Below are 20,945 nucleotides of genomic sequence, written 5' to 3'. Positions count from 1 at the left end.
AAGGACAATGAAGTCATTGGACAGTAAGTATTAGGATATATGAGCCAGTGAGATAAAATTTCATGGTGATGCAGAAAACAATGGCTTCAAAAATTAAAATTGGGGTTAAGTTGAGAATTCTGGGTCGCATGTAGGAACAGAAATAAAAAAGTTTAGATTATAGGGGGAAATCCCTTGCTAAGAATTCTGGGTGGCAGTCACTACATGTTCTGTAAGGAGGTGTACCAGGTCATCCTGACGAGCACTTTGGTGGGGTGGTGTCTAAAGGAAGAATGAGGCTGACAGGAGGATGATTGGAAATCTGAGTAGCCCTGTGCAGAGCCCATCGACTCATTCCTGGGGAGTGAGGTATGGGGCACAGCCAGACCGGAATCAGGCCCAGAGTCATAAGCTGAGGTTCCGAAGGATCCTATGACCTTAGGAATGCTGGAGTGCTAGAAGGAGGGCTGCGATCTCTGAGGGTTACTCAAACAGCTCAATGTGAAGGCAGGATAGAAAGGATTTAAGCTGAGTCTGGTTCCTGCCGGCGCCTGAGTTTTCCTTCATTACCGTTGATTTCACTGGGTGATGCTGTCTATCCCATAATCCAGCTCTAATACGCTGCTCTGAACCTGCCCGTTCTGTTGGTGAGGGTTTCTGATGTGCTTTTCGTTTGTTCTGGTTTTTTGTTTGTTTTATTTTTTTTTAATTTCCAGCATCATTTTAGCTTGATTTTTCTCCAGCAATTCTAACTCTTTGCTGAACTCTATTTTAAGACTTTAATTTTTTAATTTCATTTAGCTCTTTGTTTTTATTCCCTTAAAGTGCTTTTGTGTGTGTGGTGTTTTTTTTTTTTTAATTTTTACGTACATTGGTGGTTTAACTCCATGTATATCTGTGTGAGGGTGTCAGATCCCTTGGAATAGGAGTTACAGATGGTTGTGAACTGCCTTGTGGGTACCGGGAATTGAACCCAGGTCCTCTGGAAGAGTAGCCAGTGCTCTTAACTGCTGAGCTGTCTCTCCAACCCCTTCTTTTTGGGATTGGAACACAGTCATAAACACGCTTTTGAATTCTTCATCTAGAGGCTCTCCCAACTCTTCTCATTGGGCACATTACTGTAGGGTTCATGGTCTTTGGAGAAGACGACGTGCTGTCTTGGTTTTCATGTTGCTTTTGTTTCTGCACTGGAACTTGTGCATCTGCGGTTGGCTTTGAGTCCTGTTTCTTCTTTCAGTGGCAGCATTTACAGTGCCCACGAGACGGCCAAGCTATAGTAGGGTTGAGGTATCATTCTTCTCTGTTCGCCTGGTACTAGCACCTGAACCTCTATTTCAATCTTACTCTTAGGGTCAGGAACTGTTCCGGGTCAGCGCCAGCCTCCTCTTTGTGTCTGTAACTTCCACACCATGTTGTGGAACTTCCTGCACATCTGGACCTTGCCCTGGGACGATGCAGACCTCCTTTCTGGATCCAGCTGGGCGTTTCTCTGCAGAGCAGAGAATTGAGAATAAAAAGATTGGTAGATTTTACATCGTCTCTTTGCTATGAGAGAATAATAAATATTAATGAGAGTGTGGAAAGCAGTCCCTGGTGGCAGGAAGCTAAGTTGTACAAAGATTCTGGAATACAGCATAAAAATATAATTACAATAAAATCCGGAAGTTCCATTTTTGAATACATATTAAAAGTATCGAAACTCAATCTCAGCGTGGTGTTGGGAGAAGTACATACACAGCAGCAGTGTTTCCAATGGGCAAAATATAGATGCGCTCGGTGTTTATGGGTGAATACAACAGTCAGCAAACACGTATAATTAGTGTTAATTGGCCTTTGAAAAGGAGGAAATCCTGACTTAGCCTGGAGCATAGATGAATCTAGGCATGATGGTGTAAATGAAATAAGCCAATGACAAAGTTTCAAATACGGGTCAATGAAATTCCTTTGGGATAATTAGACTGATGGAAATAACAATTTTTTAAAAAGTCTCTAGAATGATGGGTGCCAGCTTCCGGAACTGTGGTAGACAGGAGGATCCTGTTTGATAGGAATTGATGGAGTTTGATAGAAGTAATAACTCTAGAGGTGGGTGTGACAAATGGCAATATAAATGCATTTGATGTAACAAATCTAGACATTTAAATGTAGTTAAGAGAATTTAATTTCGGGTTCACATTGCCACGATAAAATCCGGGGCAAATATGAGAGTGGACCTCTCTCATAGAAAGAGTCCACAGAGATGTGTCCGTGTGTTACAGATCCAAGCTTCTAACTTCCCATCTGAGTCCCAGCATCGCCAAGGAAACATCAGGTAATGTCTCCCTCAAATACAGTAGTGAAAGAGATGCCAGGTGCAAGGGAAGCGTGGCCTTCCCAGATGAAACGCAGCGTCGTGTTTGCTGAACGCGTCAAAGGGTGGAAGAGGCTGAGGCTAGCTTTAAAAGGCGGTGAGGAGTCACGGGAGGAAAGGCAGAGTGAGAGTCTCACAAACAGATTCTTGCTTGGCTTGAGGCTTTGGGTAAATATCTTCCTCCTATCTTGGATAGTTTCAGTCTAACCTGACTTCTAATTTAACTACTGAGCAAGCTATGAAACCAGCTATGCAAAACACCCATGGAGGCTACCTCACTAATGCAACATCACAAATTCAGTGGGCATTTTGAAGATGTTGCCTTGTACTTATTAAAAGGGAAACATCTTGTTTGCCTTCACATTCTGTCCTTTTCCATACAGGCATAAACAATGCAGGTGGCTGTGAAAAGGCAGAATGTGAGTTTCCCCCACACCTTTGTTCTGGTGGGCTTCTCTGATCACCCATGGCTGGAGATGCCCCTCTTTGGAGTGCTTCTGGTCTCCTACATCTTCACCATGATAGGAAACAGCTCTATCATCATCCTCTCCCTGCTAGAGCCTAGACTCCAAACACCAATGTACTTCTTCCTAGACAACCTGTCTATGCTGGACCTCTGTGCCACATGCACCATTGTCCCACAGCTGCTAGTCAATCTCTGGGGCCCAGAAAAGACGATTGCCTCCTGGAGTTGCATTACCCAGTCCTACCTCTTCCACTGGACCAGCTGCACTGAATGCGCTCTGCTGGCAGTAATGGCTTTGGATCGCTATGTGGCCATCTGCTGTCCCCTCCGATACGTACTCATCATGCATCTCTGGGCATGTGTGTGGCTGGCAGCTGTCTGCTGGGCCAGCGGCCTGGCCAATTCTCTGGTTCAAGCTACACTCACCCTCTACCTCACGCTCTGTGCGAAAAACACACTGGACCACTTCTTCTGTGAGGTGCCTGCTTTGATTAAACTGGCATGTAGTGACACCACTATGAATGACCTGTCCCTGGCCTTGGGAGCTATTCCTTTTGGAATAGTATCCCCTTTGACAGTGCTCATCTCCTACATCTTCATTGCCAGGGCTGTGCTGAAGTTACCGTCAGCTGAGGGAAGGCGCAAGGCCTTGAGCACATGCAGTTCTCATTTGCTCGTGGTCACCATGTTCTTTGGACCCGGTATGTACACGTACCTCCAGCCTCCAGGCAACAGTACCCAGTCCAAGCTCTTGTCCTTCTTCTACTGTGTCTGCACCCCGCTGCTCAATCCACTCATCTACACTCTGAGAAACAAGGATGTGAAGGAAGCTTGGAAGAAGGTCCTAGGATCCCAGGGTAAGGGGACGTCTTTGAAAGGCAGATGATCTCTGTCTGGCTTCTGGAGCTACCATGGGTGAGTTAGTGTCGGCAGCTTTGCTTTTCCGAAAAGATAAGAGCTTAGGCCGGAATTCTCTCTTCTCAGTCAGCCACTCTGATACCAACTCTTTTGAACAGAGACTTCCTCTCCTAAAATCCCAGATAGGACAATTGTACTTTTCTGGACTCTTCCCAGATATTTGTATCCACAGAGGGAATGGGGAAATGCTCTATAGATCTTCCAAATACAGAGAGAAAAGCATGTCTATAAATCCCTTCTAGTAATTGCTCTTTGATCACATGCTGTCAAAAAAAAAAGTTGCTGAAATTATTAGGAACAGATACATTCTCTTCAGTGAAGCAGCCACTGAGAAGCCACCCACGCCTCGGTTAATAGTCCACAGCCTATGTTCCTGTAAGTAACCCCCAATGAACTCATTGACTCACCAAACAAACAAGCAGAAAACCCACACGCAAGCTGAAGAACAGGATCACCAGAAGTGAGAGGGATACGATAAGATAACAGGGATGCAAAATGATTAAAAATAAATTATGTGCATTATGAAACCCATTATTATATAATTAACATTTGCCAAGAAAACATTAAAAGTTTTTTTAAAAAAAGATCTAAGTAGGAATTTTAAGCAGATTTCATTAGATTTCTCCAGACACCTACTCAAACTATTTTAACCTCTCCTGTCTGAGAATCCCATATCTCCCTTTTCGTTCAAACACTTTGCCAACCTACAAGTAATCATACCCTTACCTCATCTTTGTCAACACAGTGAACTTCATTATGAATGTGAAACAATCGTTGTAACAACACCGTCATAGGCCTGTTTCGCTTTTCTCAAATCATTTAAGCCAAGCTTCACCCGGTGTCTTTGTGTGACATTTTACCATTTGTGCTTTACCACTTACACCTGCCTAATTCCTCTATTCCACGATACTTTCACAGACCAGAAAGAGCCCTTCTGTGAGGCTCCACCCACTTGACGCACACCTTCCAAGCAACAGTGGAACAGGGGTTTGAGCTAAGAGAGAATATGGGTTTGTCTCTATTGAATTAGCATTAATATGTGCCAGAGCTATGGGTGACTCCCTTCCTCGGGGCGTTGTATTAATTATTGTCTCATTGGTGCAACCAAACATCGGATAAACGTGTCTTAAGGAAAAGACTATTTTTTGCTCACACATCAAGGGTGTCATCCATGAAGACATCATGGAAGCCGGAGCTTGCGATGGCTGGCCTTGCTACATCCACAGACAGAAGCAGGGAAAGAGGAATGCAGGTGCTTGGGTCACTTCCTCCTTTGCATTCAGTCCAGGAACCCAGCCCATGGGATGATACATCTCACACTTAGATAGGTCTTCTTCCTCAGTTAACCTAATCCAGAAGTCCCTCGCAGATGTGCCCACGTCTGTCCCATGGTAACAGTTCTACACACTAGTTGACGGTCAAGCTCAACGACTGCAGTTCTACCGCTCGTCAATCTAACTTCCAAACACACCACTTTTTTTGGGGGGGGTTCTTTTTTTCGGAGCTGGGGACCAAACCCAGGGCCTTGCGCTTCCTAGGCAAGCGCTCTACCACTGAGCTAAATCCCCAGCCCCCAAACACACCACTTTTAAACTGTAACCTTCTACCCAATTCCTCAAGAGGTTCCTATCTGTCTTATAATGCAGAATGCATATGGTCCACTTCAGATATTCTCATAATCTTTAACAGTGCCAACACTGTTTAAAGGTCCAAAAAAATCTAACTTTCATCTGGAACACAACATGATTTCTTATCGATGAATATCTGTATGATAGTTTAAAAAACAAATTGTATGTTTCCGATATATAATAGTACAGAATGAACATTCCCATCCCACATCAGAATAGTGTGAACCTAGCAATGGATGATCAGACCAAATCAACAATAAAACCCATCGGGGTAAGCGCCAAGTCCTGAAGTTCCACACCAGGCATCTGGGGCTCATGATGGAATCATCTGGGCTCCTCAAGGCTTGGACAGTCCTTTCCCTCCATCTCTGCCCCCTGCAGCATATATAACTTCTATCTCTCTTGGCTCAGCTACTCCATAGCTGCAGGTTTTCTCAGTAGACATTCCCTTAGTCAATGCATCTCCAACACCCTGCTTGCAACCTTGAAAGAGTCCACCCTGGCCATATGTTGCCTGGCTTCGGTGGCCTTCTGGAACCCTGACAGAGAACTCCACGATGCTCTCAGCTTTGCATCTTTCATGACTGAAAAGCCATTTCCTCATGGATGGCACGGCCAAATTCTGCTGCCCTCTCAGGATGCAGTCTGTCTCCCTCACACCACGGTTTTCATGTCACCCCTTGTCTGCTACCCCAGGGGAACAATTTCCTTGGAATCTGATTTTGAGCAGAGACCCCTCCAGGGGCATTTTCAGTTTAGGCTCCTTCCTTTCAAATGAATTTGAATTTTCAAAAGGTGGATTCTGCAATTCTGTAATTATCCATGTCTAGCTATATCCAGACATGCCCAGAGGTTTGTTTCCATGGTAATTCCAAATCCCACCCAGTTCACAATTGACATTAATCTTCACAGGCTTTGTTGACCTTTGGTCATTGTAACAGAGAAATCAGTAAGGTATTTGCTAATGTTTTGAACCCAAAAGCATTCTTGCTGCCGTTGTAGCCTCTACCTATGAAATGACTTGAAATGAGATGAAAATCGGCTGGCTAAAAACCCCCAGAGATCTTCCTTTCTCTAACTCCCCGGAGCTAGGTTCAGAGGAATGTGCTACCATACTAAATTTTTACGTGAGTGTTGCAATCAGTCTAAGGCGCCCATGCCTGCACAGCAAGCATTTTACTAACTAAGCCATCTCTCCAGCCCCATGGATCTTTTTCAGTTGGGAAACTATTAATAACGGGGTCCAAGCCTGCCTTTCAAAAGACTTGCCTTCCGCTACATTTTCAGCAAAAGAAAAAACTCCTTTGTGAAATAAAAAGTGTGTATCCACATCCATCTGTTCATCTGTCTGTCTGTCTATCTAATGTTATTTATTATGGGATTTTCATCTTTGCATTTGCTACATTTTTATTAAGTAAGCCTAATAAATATGAATCTCTGTGATGTCCTCCTTACGTCTGGGTTCTATAATAGAGACACGGTAGAGGAATGAGAAACAGGGAAAAGCTCCATCTTAACGCATACCACCTATATTTTTATTGTTATGATACAATTTGTCACACATTGAGTAGACACACATTTTTCCATACACACGCCGCGTACTTCTGTGATCATGGAGGACTCTGTTCAAGGAAACCAGTACAGAACTGAAGAGAAGGCTCAGTGGATTAAGGCACCTACTGCCAAGTCTGACAACCTGGGCTCCATGCTGGACATAACATGGTGGAGGGAGAGGACCAACATCCTCAAGTGTACTCTAACCTGCATGCACACCATGGCTCACGTCCACACATACATCTGCACCCAACACATAGTAAATATTTTCTTTTCTTTCCTTCCTTCCTTCTTTCTTTCTTTCTCTCTCTCTCTCTCTCTCTCTCTCTCTCTCTCTCTCTCTTTCTTTCTTTCTTTTTCTTTTCTTTTCTTTCTCTCAAGAACACAGTAACCAGGCATAATGGTGCACTCAGGGAGACAAGTCAGGCTGATCTCTGTGAGTTGGAGGTTAGCCTGGTCTACATAGGGAGTTCCAGGGTGTAATGAAACCCTATCACAAAAGCAAAACAACAACAAACAAACAAACAAAAACAGTGTGTTGTGTCATTGTTGCTTACATTTGTAATCTTGGAACTTGAGAGACTGAGGCCAAATTGTCATGAATTTGAGGCCGGACTGGCTACAAAGTGAGATCATGGCCAACCTGGCCTATAGAGTAAGACTCCATCTCAAAATAACAACAATGAAATACCAGTATTTATCATTCCAGAACTGAGAGAAGCTCAGTGTCCTTCAGGAACAGAAATCCAGAGCCTAGGTTTTCATGCAGTTTTTTCAGCACCTGGACAGCGCCTCTGCTAAGCCCGAGCTGGTAAACCTGTTACAGGAGATTTTAAAAATAAGGTGGGAAAAGTCCTTACCCATATTCTCTCCCTATCCTGCACCCCCCAAATATTGAAACATACTATTATATAAACGTCTTAAAATATACACATATATTTTAAGGGGTCTAAATGGAGACAATACCCCAATTAGACATTTTATGCGATCGAGTAAGACTTTCTGTGCGAGGAATGAATACATCTTGCTGACTTATTAGCTATGGGTACTCCGGAGCCCCAAAACATCTCAGACTATTGCCAAGGCCATTGGTTTCCCTCAACAACCTGATGGTAAGGCCCTATTGCTAAAGACAACACTTAACTAATGTCATTACAAATACAGAGAAGTCAAGCTGGTGTCTAACTTAAAGTTTCACCACTGGCATCTAAGTTTCACCCTTATTAACTGGACAAAATCTCATGATACTTGTAAGGCTCTCTACACACTACAGGAGGAGAAAATAATCATCAATGCCCAATAATCACCACCATCCACAAACCCTGCAGCTTACAACAGTCACCTACCTGCAACCATGGCATGAATGTCGTGGTATTAAGCAACTACATTTAAAATTGTATTTAATCCACACTCCAGAGATGAGACCCATACCTGACACTGCTAATGAGGCCAAGAACCCAATACTAGATAAGTCATGGCCCGAGGGGAAAACCTGCTACTATTATTTTGCTAACGAAACATCGATGACTATTAAAATGACTCCGAATGACAGGCTGCTTTCCCCATAGATCAATGCCTTGTTCCACCCCCATCAGAGAAGCTTTTTACAGTAGCTGGGAATTAACACAGAGACCCATAAGTGGACGGTGTGAGAGTGAGAGACTCAGCAGCACTCAGCTCTAATGGGATGTGTTCATCAAGCCCTTCCCCTCAAGCCTCAGGAATCTATGCAGAAAAGGAGGCAAGAAGATTGAAAGAGACAGACATAGTAGATGACACCAAGGTAACAGTGTCTCCCAGACACAACAGGACTGACAACATGTATGAACTCACAGAGACTGTGACAGCGTGCACAAGACCTGAACAGGTTCAAATCGGACAAAATCCCAGCACTGAGAAAGGAAGTGAACACAAAGTCCTACCCCTGACCAAGATGTTTGCATTTGATACCTGCTAGGAAAAGGGAAATCAGTTTTCTATGGTGGGTTGTTTCTGGGTATTCGACCACACTCCATGGCAGGACCCATGCAGAGGAATAGTTGGTGAACACAATACGCTCCTTTTTTTTTTTTAAATGGGATTTTAAAAATTGTTTCGTTATTTTTATTTTATTGAGTTTTTGGTTTGTTTTGACTTCTGAGAGAGAGAGAGAGAGAGAGAGAGAGAGAGAGAGAGAGAGAGAGAGAGAGAAAACATAAAATTGGGTGGTAGGGAAGAGCTGGTTGGAGCTGGAGGAGAGAAAAATCATGATAAAAATGTTGAGAGAGAGAGAGAGAGAGAGAGAGAGAGAGAGAGAGAGAGAGAGAGAGAGAGAGAGAGGAGATAAGAGAGAAGATAGCCCTGGCTATCCTGGGACTCACTATATGCTGATCAGCCTAGCCTAGAACTGATGGAGATCTACTTGTTTCTGGGATTCATGGTGTGTGTCACTGTGCCTGGCCTGGGGGTGGAAGGGCTGTAATAGCTGACAAATTTGGGTTATCACAGAGCCTGGTACCAGGTTAGAGCTGGCCCATAAAGCCACTGTAAGGAGTCCCTGAGCTAAGTCTACACTACCAAAGAAGTCCAGTCCTTCAGAGCACCAACGTGTCAGCTGACTAATATGCCTGCTCTCTCTTACAGCTTAGCGAATGAGAGAGAAGCCGGGATGAAATGAACCATGTCATTATGTGTGCCCATGCCACTGAGATAGCTTCCTGGCATGCACTCTCCTCCATCACTGAACCTGTACTCAGACCTTGACTTTGTGTTTGTTTTTGAGGACAAGATTCGGTATTTTTCATGTTTGTATCACCAGCATACAGTGGAATGGCATGCAGTAAGGACTTTAATAAATGGCTTTTTAATCTTTACTATATAATACATTTTGCTTGTTTTCCTTTCTCTCCTCTAGATCCTTCAGTAGTTATCAACCTGTGGGTCGGGGCCCCTCTGGGAATTAAACAGCCCTCCCACGGGGGTTACATATCAGATATCCTATATAACAGATACATTATGATTCATTTCAATACCAAATTTATAGTTTATAAAGAAGCAATTAAATAATGTTCTGATTGAGAGTTTCCACAACACGAGGAACTGTTTAATTAGGAAGGTTGAGGATCACTGTGATCCTCCTTATCTCTGTACCCACCCGACTTCATATTCTCTCTCAAAAATTAAAAAAAGAACTGAAAATTAAAACAAACAAAAAACCAATAAAACAAAAAAATCACACACACACACACACACACACACACACACACACACACACACACACACACACCATGGAGTCTGTTTTGTCCTAGCCAACTCTTCCAGTGTGTGGGTCCTGCCATGGAGTGTGACTGATATCCACAGTGACAACCCACTGGAGAAAACTGATTTTCCTTTTCCTAGCAGATAGCAATTGCAGATGTCTTCTTGGTCAGGGGCAGGACTTTGTTTCCACTCCCCTTCTCAGTGCTGGGATTTTGTCTGGTTTGAACCTGTGCAGGTCTTGTGCATGCTGTCACAGTCTCTGGGAGTTCATAGGTGTTATCTGTCCTGTCGTGTCTGGGAGATACTGTTTCCTTGGTGTCGTCTACTACCTCAGGCCCTTTGAACAAGGGAGCCATGTTCCAGGCCCAGCAAACAGCAGAACTTGGCAACTTGGCCATGTGGTTCTGGCTTTAGAGTCAAGAATACAAGATAGGGGGGGTTGAGGATTTGGCCCAGTGGTAGAATGCTTGCCTAGCAAGCGCAAGGCCCTGGGTTCGGTTCCCAGCTCCAAATTTAAAAAAAGAATACAAGATAGGGATTGTGGAATCTCTGACTGCAGCTAAGGAAAGCCACTGAGGCCAGGTGTGTGTCAGGAATATCCCTGCTATGGAGCCCAGAGAGCCCACTGCATGAAGATGTGGATTTGAAGCCTGGATTGCCATGGAGACCCCAAGATGTTGGAGACGTCTGAACTGTGGGATACCTGTCAAGGAGAGCTGCTAGCATAGTGTAGAACCAACCCAAGAGAGGTAAGTTTGTTGCAATTGACACAGTTGAAAGAAGAGCAGAAGAGTACTTTGACATCAGGCTTGGAGATTCAGAATTGGGAGTTTGCCTGCTGGTTTCTATTTTGCTCTGGCCCAGTGTTTCATGGCTAAACTCTCTCTTGTGACTTTTGGCATGGTGATGTGCCATTGTATGTTGGAAGTATGTGATCTGTGTTGTGATTTCTATTTTACAGGGGTTACAGTGAAGAGGTTGCCTTGAGTCTCAGAAGGAACTTGGAAACTGTACTAGACTATGGGGCTTTTAAAGCTAGACTAAAAATGCAGTTTTCGTTATGATATCATGAGAGGCCTATGGGGGCCAAAGAGTGAAGTGTGGTGATTTGAATATGAGTGGTCCCCATAGGCTCACAGATTTGACTGCTTGGTCACCAGAGAGCAGCATTACTTGAAAGGAATCAGGAGGTGTGGCTTGACTGAATAGGTGAGGCTTTGTTGGAGGAAGTGTGTCATTGGGGGTGGGCTTTGAGGTTTCAGAAACCCAAGCCAGGCCCAGAGGCTCTCTCTCTGTGTTCCTGCTGTCTGCAGATCTGAAAGTGGAACTTTTCTACTTCTCCAACACCGTATCTGCCATGATGATGATGATGATGATGGACTAAACCCCTGAAACTATAAGCCAACCTCAATTAAATGCTTTGTTTTTATAAGAGTTGCCATGGTCATGGTGTCTCTTCACAGCAATAGAACACCGATGAAGACAAATAATAAGTGTACCAAAAAACAGGCTGGAGAGATGGCTCAGCAATTAAGAGCACTGGTTGCTCTTCCAGAGGACCAGGGTTCAATTCCCAGCACCCACAGGGCAGCTCACAACTGTTTGCAATTCCTGTTACAGAGGATCTGGCACCTTCATACAGACATATATGCCATCAATACACCGATGTATATAAAATAAAAATAAATAAATTATTTTTTAATGTAGCCAAAAAGTCAACTCATTCGCGAAGACATGTTCATCTGAATAACATTAGATCTAGCAACAGAAACACTAAAGTCCAGGGAAGGACTAGATGGTGCAGCTCAAGCCCTGAAAGTAAATACTGCCAAACAAAATGATGGTGTCAGCAAAGACATCTCATCGTTTTTAAAGTGTGTGTGTGTGTGTGTGTGTGTGTGTGTGTGTGTGTGTGTGTGTGTGTGCTTGTAAAAGCTACATGTGTTTGGGTGCCTGTGAAAACCAGATGGATCCCTTGGAGCTGGCACTGCGGGGCGTTGTGAGCTGCTGGCCGTGGGTCTTGGGAACTGAATTCAGGTTCTCTGGAAGAGCAACAAACACTCTTAACCTCCAAGTTACCTCTTCATTCCCGATCTCTTAAGATTTACTTTCACTTGTGTGTCTGTGTCTATGTTTACCACATGTGTGCAGAAGAGGGTGTTGGATCCTTTGGAGCTACCGTTACCAATGTTCCATGACACTTGTGAGCGTCGTAACGTGAGTACTGGGATTGGAGCCCCATCTTCCAAGAGAGCAGCAAGCTCTAATCACCAAGACATCTCTCCAGCCCCCACCAAAGAAACCTTTTTAAGTTAATGAAGGAATAAATATCCCAAGGTAAGTACCAACTAAAGCATGTCACACCCACCAAGCCTATCTGCAAAAGATAGATTAAAAAAAACAAAAAACAAAAAACGAAACAAACAAAACCCCTGCACACAGGGCAGAAGAAGGGCAGTCCCAGAACAAGAGACCATGAAATAACAAATCTCATGAGAACCACAGACATATAAGCCAGAACTAATGAAGAATCAGATACCAACCAACTCCATAAATCCCTAACACAAATGTGGGAGAAAGAAAAGAGCAAGCAAGATATGAATCTGCCAGAGAAAACAAACAAAATCACAGGTATCATCAAATTCCTCTCAGTAATAATCCAATTGTCAATGGTCTGCATTCCCCCATTCAAACGTGGAAACAAGCTGACTGGGTGCAGACACAGATACAGCTGCAAGCTGCCTTAACGCTGACACGCCGAATCCACAAGGACTCACAGGTTGAATGTCAAAGGATGAAACAGTATATTCCAAGCAAACGGGGACCACAAACAAGAAGGAATAGCTGTTCTTGATCTGACACAGCAGATATCAAGCCAGAATTGGTCAAAAAGAGTGCTTTAAGTCAGTACATTTTCCATAAAAGTTGCAGACTATCAATTAGACATAGCGAGTACAAACATGTACTCAAATGTTAGTGCACCTAGTCCCATAAAACAAACACTGGTCATACGGGTATAAATAAACTCAGCCTCAACACTAGTGGGCAACTTAAATAGAGAGGTGATCCCGATCAAGCCTACCCCACACCCTCAAGCTTGAGCTGTTTCATTCTTCAGAAGGATGGCACATTTATCCGCAGGACGGTCCATCCAAGAGCTGCAGGATGCTCCCCCCATTCAGCACACAAGGACTTTCTCCAAAAGAGACAACGTTCTGGACCATAAGTCAACCTTAACGAACGTAAGTTTTCTGTATCTCATCAGATCATAATAGAAAAACCCTAGAGGTTACTAATAAAAAGCAGTGACAGCCACTATATGAACACAAAGAGACTGAATTACGTTCTTGAACGGCCTTTGCTATCCTTGAAGAAAACCAGGGGGGAAAGGTTTAAAAATTCCCGTGGTCAGATGAAAATGAAGCATGAGTCCTAGAACCCTTGGTAACCCTTGGTAACCCTTGGTATGCAGCCAAGGTGGTTCAGACAGGAAAGTTTATAGCTATGAGTGAGCATGCCGAAAAGTCAGAGAAATCTCCAGTCAGTGACCTGAAGATGTACCTCGAGGCCTTGGAAACAGCTTTTAAAACGTTGAAACAGGGGCTGGGGATTTAGCTCAGTGGTAGAGCGCTTACCTAGGAAGTGCAAGGCCCTGGGTTCGGTCCCCAGCTCCAAAAAAAAAGAACCAAAAAAAAAACCGTTGAAACAATGTAACAATCTGTGAGGGGGCTCCAGGACCACCATGGACAGCAGAGTAATGATCTGTGAGAAGCAAGAAGCCAGTTCCACTCAGCACGACTAAATAACCAGCGTTGATTCAAACTTTGGGATTCTGATCCTTAGTAGTTTATTTTAGGCATAGTTAAGCACAAGTTGGTGAAAACATTCCTGGTAATAATTAACTCAAGCCTGTCTGTACAATAAATATCCTGGAGGAACAAAATAAGCTAAAGACAGATCAGATGTGATTACCTCAAAACTCATTGTAAGGTACACGTGAGCCTTCCATAAAGATGGCTTCTATAGCTTGACTACATCTGACACCTTCTGTACACTGTAGACGTGGGTTCTAAAGATTGGCTGAGAAAAACGAGCTCATGGTAAGGGTCTTGGGAAGGACCTGGTGCAGTCTCAGCCACACAGGTGGTGCAGAGGTCACCAGGCTATTAACCATGTCTGCTTCCAGCCTCTGGGTGAATATCAGGTTATGCATCCTCTCTCTGAAGGGACAGCCCTGTGTGTCTAACATTCCTGGTTCCCCTAGTGTTTATCTGTGGGCACAAGGATCTCCATGCTCTCTGCAATAAATAATCAAAAGATAAGCTCTCGAAATACAGATAAAAAAAACTATACAAGGAATAGACAATATTTTGAAAAGCTGGACAAAAATGGGGAAATTCCTCAGCCTTATTAAGAAAAGGAAGGAGGGGCTGGGGATTTAGCTCAGTGGTAGAGCGCTTACCTAGGAAGCGCAAGGCCCTGGGTTCGGTCCCAGCTCCGAAAAAAAAGAACCAAAAAAAAAAAAAAAAAAAAAGAAAAGGAAGGAAAAGACACAAATATACACTAACAACTTCTTAGATTTTATATATTTTATCTTATGTATTTTATCTTATGGTTTTGCCTTTATGTTTTTTTTTTTGTGTACTATATGTGTGTCTAGTAACCATGGGGAGTCAGAGAGTCAGAAGAGGGTGTTAGATCCTCTGAAACTGAAGCTACAGTTGTGCACCGCCATATTGGTCAAGCCTGAGAACTCTGCAAGAGCAACAGATGCTCTTGACTGCTGAGCCACCTCCCCAGCCCCTACAATTTTTCTTTAACTAGAAGGAAGAAGTAACTGTCTAAAGCACTCCCTTTCATGGTAGCTCCACAGCTGGCTTTTGTTCATGCGATTTGCTGCTCATGACTAAGGATTTGTCCTCCATGCTTGGTCTCTATCCAGACATTTCATCCCTTCCGTACAACAAACGGAACAGGCAGCTCAGACAACGTTAGCCCTCAGGGACGGATCTGAACTTGAATTCCTCTATGCTAGTTATTGTTCTATGTAGGTTACAGACAGATGAATCTCTCCCTTGTGCTTTGGAGGGCACGGCCAGTATTTCTCATGCTTTGCAGACAGAGATGGGGCACAGTGAAGCCAGGTGACCTGTCTAGAGACCCAGAGATTGATTTTGGTGCCAAAGCCAGATCTGCTTGTTCTCTACCTGAACCACAGCTACATAAATCTGTCCTCTATTAACTTTACAGTGAACACCTCACCAACCTTAAAGAGGAGAACAAGAAGAAGAACAAGAAGAGGAGAAGGAGGAAGAGGGGGAAGAGGAGGAAAAGAGATGAGGAGGAAGAGGAGGAAAAGAAGAAATAACTCTTCCATGCCTCGAGCCTACTCCATTTCCTCTGACCTTCTGGTCTTTTAGTATGTACCATTAACTGCAAGTACTAGAAGTTCACACTACATCAATTATCAGTGAATCCCTTAGACACTAATTAAATAAAACATCAGGGATAACTTCCTAGCCAGAGGAGAGCAAGCTTCTACGCCGTGTCTGGGGAGAAGGAGCAGAACCTTCCTGGAAAAGAGCGCAGGGGATGAAGTGAAGTTGAACCTGGGGAATAATTGTGAAATTACAGGGAAGTGTGATGTGGGCTGGATTGCTGCCCAAGCACTCCGGCTTTGGCAATGAGCTGAACTGCCTATATAAGTGTAGAAACTGCTCCACCGTATCAGTGTCCACAGCACAAGGTCGTTGCAATTCTGTACTTCCTGTGGACAGAGGGGAGCACAGCTGACACCAGGGGTTCCCCAGAATATCTGCAGCAAGGAAAAGTCCCTCCCACTTCCAGGCCAAGAATGACCTCCCTCCAGCTGCCGGGGGCCAGGGCCAGGTAAGCATGAGGTCTTAGGAGCTTCATCAGAACAAACAGTAGCAGCATCTTTCTTGAACACTTTCTGCATTTGCAGCGAGCACCCTCCTAAATACTTCTCCCCAGTTCAGACCAGCACAGACAGCAAAGAATGCTCCCTCCCTCCCTGAGCCAGGTCCCTTATAGATAGATGTCAGGGATCCATGGAAGGTAAGGGTCAGTCCTGGGCTCTAGACGAGCTAGAGTCTGCAACACCGGGAGGTTTTGTGACATCTACTTTTGGACACTACAGGTAGAGGCTAGTTTGTAGAATGAAGCCTTTGTTTCACTGAGCAGAAACTAGCTAAAACTGGTAATGGGGAGAGTGTATATTTATTTCCTCATTGTGCTGGGAATGGCCAAATTTTACTCCAGTCAGAACTGTAAGGAGAAGGCAACCATGGGGCCAGGACATAACCCTGCATATCCACCGTTGTTGTGGAGGCACCTGTTAGTAGCAGCTAAGGGAAACGCTCAGTCTCCCATGGCGTAGTCCTGCTTACTGAGACAGGAACTGGAACCTTGATTTGACTGCCTTGATTTGATTTGATGACAGATAGATGATAGGTAGTAGACAGACAGATAAATTATAGGTAGATTAATAGACAGATGATAGGTAGATGATAGGTAGATAGACAGATAGATAGATAGATAGATAGATAGATAGATAGATAGATAGATGATAGGTAGCTAGACAGATGATAGATAGATAGATAGATAGATAGATAGATAGATAGATAGATAGACAGACAGATGGAAGGACAGACACACAGACAGACGAATGCATGAGACCAAGGGTCATGTGTAGGTGACACAGTGACTGGATAGCTGCATTCCAGCAGGAAATGCATGCAGAGACTGGAGGAAAGAAAGAGCTGTCAGCGGCAGCCTGGCATCCAGCTGTTTTGTCCCCAAGTCGACTGCAAAGGGCACCATAGGGCTGCGATCCCACCACTACCACCATGAAGGCAGACTGGCTTCAGTCTCCAGTGTGTGCCTTAAAACATGGGTTTCATAGCTCACTGTGTTAAAACAGAGTTCCAGATCTCATTAGAGATAAATCCTGCTCACTGAAGGCAACGCTTGTAAGAATTTTTTGATAGAATCGTGCAATAACGGAATGTTTCACAAGCCTCATGAGAACGTTTCTGCAAAGACGGAGCAGAAGAAATTCGCACTCGTCTATCTAAACTCTAGGGTTTGAGTTGTTTTCAAACGACACTGGGGTTCTTTGGACTATCAGCTGGAGGAGGTGTGCCTGCTTAAGGAGGTCTTCATTAATTTTCCAATGTGTGCACGAAGTACCAAACTGAGATTTAAGATGAAACTCTTAATTCATCTGTAAACTACCTACATGTGAGATTGGTTTTCAGTTTTATCCTGAAGCACTGCATCTCCAGTGTGGACTCAAAGGCATACTGGGGGAAGACGGGGAAATCAGAACTCAGGAATGACCGTGCAGCCTTGAGTCAGGCAGCAAGCTGTTGGCTGCGACTGCAGACTGCCTCCACCCTGGGGTCATGTTTTGCAGATAATGAAGAATGAAGGCCATGGACTCGAGTTGAACACTTCAACCCATACTATTTATTAGAGGAAAAGATGGAGTGAGAAAGAGAGAGAGAAACCTTTAACAAATAGGGACTCTAAGAGAGGATGCTGGCTAAGTGTGGAGAACTATGTGTTTTAAATAGGTACAGGCAGTGGACACAGAAACAGAGGCACAAAGGTGACTTGTCCTCTGCTGCATAGATGACAAGTTTCTCCTTAGCACTGGAGCCCCGTCATGAGCTAGCACAGTTATCCGAGGCTGTGACTCATGCAGCCCCTGCACACAGTGGAGCTTTGATTCACACAGCATCTTTGATTATCATGAGGCGAGTTTTCCAGATGGTTGAGGGTCTCCAGACTGTCAAAGGCTTGCTGAGGCCAACTCCTAACTAGCTAATGTCACGTTGTCTCCTACCTCAATCCCACGAATCACTGGTTTCTTTCCTGCTAGTTGAGGCACCCAGAAATCAAACTGGCTGTGCTCTCTGTCTCTGTCTGTGTGCCTCTATGCATCTGTGTGTCTATGTGTCTCTGTCTGTCTCTCTGTCTCTCTCTGTCTGTCTCTGTCTCTGTCTATGTCTCTCTCTCTCTCTCTCTCTCTCTCTCTGTGTGTGTGTGTGTGTGTGTGTGTGTGTGTGTGCGCGCGCGCACACACGTGCGTACCTGTGTCTCAGATAATATCTCCTTGGCAAAGTTGTACCTGGAATTTGAATGTCACTCTAAATATGAAAGAAATAGCATCCCAGAGCCATCTGATCTTTTGTCAAACAATCCTAAGGGCTTTCTCCCATGCTCACCATGTGTGCTCTCAGGTCTCCTTGGGAATCAGTAACAAATCAGAAGCTAAAGTTTCCTGTGCCTGGCAACTCCAGTTATTCAGACAGCCGGAGCCCTGCTGTTTTTACTGTGAGTGATAGGGCTGCCATGGTGAGCAGTCTGAGGGCAAGCGCTTCTGCTGTCCTGGGAGCCAGAGCACTCTTCACAGTGACAGGGCCAGGTGTCAGCCATCAGAGGTGAGAAGGCTGCATGACTGTGATCTTACCAGGAGTCCCTCCCCGCTCGTTCTGCTCGCAAAGCCCTTCTTCCTGCTTTATATCACCTCTTTCTTCTCTCCTGTCTCTGCCTCCAGAGGACAAAATAAAAGAGCCTCAGAAAGTGGACACTTTCCTGTCAGTGTGTTTGTGGAGAAGTCAAATGTCCCAACGACAAGTCGTGGCTGAACATGACTGAAACCTACGCCTGTGTGGAACTCTGGCACAGAAGCCTCTCTGTCTTCTCCAGGATCTGCAGCTGAGGTGAGCCACATTCCCCACTCCCATGGTAACAGATGCAGGAACTGAAGCTCAGAAAGACTAGCTTGGTGAAGGTCAGAGTAGGAGGGTGAGAGGCGACATACTGCTGCCCTGACCCCCATCCAGACCAAGGAGGGTCAGACAGGATGAAGCCTAAGGGAGAGCAGACACGGAGAAAATGACTCATTTTCTCCCGTGACAGTCACTCGTTCCAGCTCCCTTCACTCATCGAAGCTCCCAGAAGATGCCGTAGCATGAGAAGTGCCAACCAAAGCTGCTTCTGGGACACCCCAAAGGACTTCATCCTCCTGGGCATTTCTGACAGGCCATGGCTGGAGCTCCCAGTCTTTGTGGTCCTCCTGGTGTTCTACATTCTGGCTGTGCTTGGAAACATCTCCATCATCCTGGTATCCCAGCTGGATCCCCAGCTTCAGAGTCCCATGTACGTGTTCCTCAGCCACTTGTCCTTCCTGGACCTCTGCTACACCACCACCACCGTCCCTCAGATGCTGTTCAACATGGGCAGCTCCCGGAAGACCATCAGTTACGGGGGTTGCACCGTGCAATACGCCATTTTCCACTGGCTGGGCTGCACCGAGTGCGTTGTCTTGGCTGCCATGGCTCTGGACCGCTACGTGGCCATCTGTGAGCCACTCCGGTATGCTATCATCATGCACCGCCCACTCTGCCAGCGGCTGGTGGCTACAGCCTGGCTCAGCGGCTTCGGCAACTCCCTCGTTCAGGTCATCCTGACTGTGCAACTGCCTTTCTGTGGCCGGCAGGTGCTGAACAACTTCTTCTGCGAGGTGCCAGCCATGATCAAGCTGTCCTGTGCTGATACAACCGCGAATGATGCCACACTGGCTGTGCTGGTGGCCTTCTTCGTGCTGGTCCCTCTAGCCCTTATCCTCCTCTCCTATGGCTTCATTGCTCAGGCAGTGATGAGGATCCAGTCCTCCAGGGGGCGGCGCAAGGCCTTCGGGACTTGCTCTTCCCACCTGCTGGTGGTCTCCCTCTTCTACCTGCCCGCCATCTACATGTACCTGCAGCCTCCGTCCAGCTACTCCCAAGAGCAGGGCAAGTTTATCTCCCTCTTCTATTCTATAATCACGCCCACCCTTAACCCTTTCATCTACACCTTGAGGAATAAGGACGTGAAGGGAGCTCTCGGAAGACTCCTGGCAAGGACCGGGAGGCTGTGTGGAAGGTGAAAGTGCAGCCCTGGAAGACCTACACAGCTCGCAGAACTCCTGAGCAAAGACTCCGGGGGGGGGATGGGGTTGCAGCTCAGTGGTGGCACAGCACTTACGTGGCTTGTGGGAAGGACTGAGTTCAACCCCTAGGGCCGAAGGAAGTGCTTGGAACAGTAGGTTCTTCAACAGATTTGAAAGAAAAAAAAGCTGAGAACATTTCACCTTCCATGTAGTAATAATGTTCAAAGTCCCACATCTAAGGGTAAGTTTCATTCTCAGAGCAGAATTCTAAGAAGCCGCATATCTTCAAGACGTGCTTAAATGACTTCGTGTTCACAAATACTCGTTAGACTGTTTAATTTCTAATTTCCTAGTTTTCCCCATTTTCTTCCTCTTCCTATATTTCCTCTCCCGTTTCCCATGTATCTTTTTAAGCCCCTTTCTTCCATTATAGTCACTCCGGATGTGTACAATACGAACCTGACACAGAGTCTTACCTCACTTACAATAAACATTTGTTCTTCATGGATCAAAGCCGATGAAATTTTGTATTTTTTTTCCCAAAATGTCACATGAATGACGTGACTGAATCCTTCCTTTAATAACCATAGATGGTTTTCTTTTTCCTCCGGTTCAAGCTGTCTTTATAGGAAATTTCTCCATCATTGTCTGGGAACTTTCTGCTGGGAAGCTAGATGACCCCTGTTAGGGTACAGGGGTGCAAACAAGTACATGTCCCCTCTCACCTTCCAGATGGGCATCTTCAGTGAAGAATACAGCAACAGATACAAGAGTTAAAACAGTAAAACCTAGCCTAGAAAGTTGAAGAGCTGAAGCACGTTTAGCTCAGCCCTAGAGCTCCTGCCTAGC

The 20,945-nt window shown here is 45.0% G+C and overlaps 2 protein-coding genes across 5 annotated transcripts; both read left to right on the top strand.

Annotated features, from left to right (window-relative positions):
• The first annotated feature begins 2,721 nt into the window (after positions 1-2,721).
• Or2aa1 (olfactory receptor family 2 subfamily AA member 1) lies at positions 2,722-3,681 on the top strand. Its single transcript, NM_001000023.1, has one exon. It carries the CDS (start codon positions 2,722-2,724, stop codon positions 3,679-3,681), a length of 960 nt encoding a protein of 319 aa, NP_001000023.1.
• Positions 3,682-13,182: 9,501 nt separating this feature from the next.
• On the top strand, positions 13,183-20,615 carry Or2b11 (olfactory receptor family 2 subfamily B member 11). 4 transcript variants are annotated; one of them, XM_087573523.1, is made up of 4 exons: positions 13,183-13,377; positions 15,386-15,554; positions 18,720-18,885; positions 19,085-20,613. In XM_087573523.1, the coding sequence occupies exon 4, from the start codon at positions 19,137-19,139 to the stop codon at positions 20,091-20,093; it is 957 nt and encodes a 318-aa protein (XP_087429649.1). In that variant the 5' UTR covers positions 13,183-13,377; positions 15,386-15,554; positions 18,720-18,885; positions 19,085-19,136; the 3' UTR covers positions 20,094-20,613. The 4 variants fall into 4 exon arrangements, with proteins under 4 accessions (XP_087429649.1, XP_087429650.1, XP_087429648.1 ...); XM_087573524.1 differs by lacking the exons at positions 13,183-13,377; positions 15,386-15,554 and adding an exon at positions 15,862-16,024; XM_087573522.1 differs by lacking the exons at positions 13,183-13,377; positions 15,386-15,554 and adding an exon at positions 18,040-18,603 and having other exon boundaries at positions 19,085-20,615.
• Positions 20,616-20,945: the final 330 nt, after the last annotated feature.

This window comes from Rattus norvegicus, chromosome 10 (genome assembly GCF_021556685.1).
Source record: "Rattus norvegicus strain SHRSP/BbbUtx chromosome 10, alternate assembly SHRSP_T2T, whole genome shotgun sequence".
Taxonomy (NCBI): domain Eukaryota; kingdom Metazoa; phylum Chordata; class Mammalia; order Rodentia; family Muridae; genus Rattus; species Rattus norvegicus.
Note: the sequence above shows the minus strand (reverse complement) of the source record. Positions and strands in the feature narration are given on the sequence as shown.

Coding starts and splice junctions, on each gene's coding strand:
- Or2aa1 (NM_001000023.1), top strand. CDS start 2,722: ATGCAGGTGGCTGTGAAAAGGCAGAATGTGAGTTTCCCCCACACCTTT.
- Or2b11 (XM_087573522.1), top strand. CDS start 19,137: ATGAGAAGTGCCAACCAAAGCTGCTTCTGGGACACCCCAAAGGACTTC.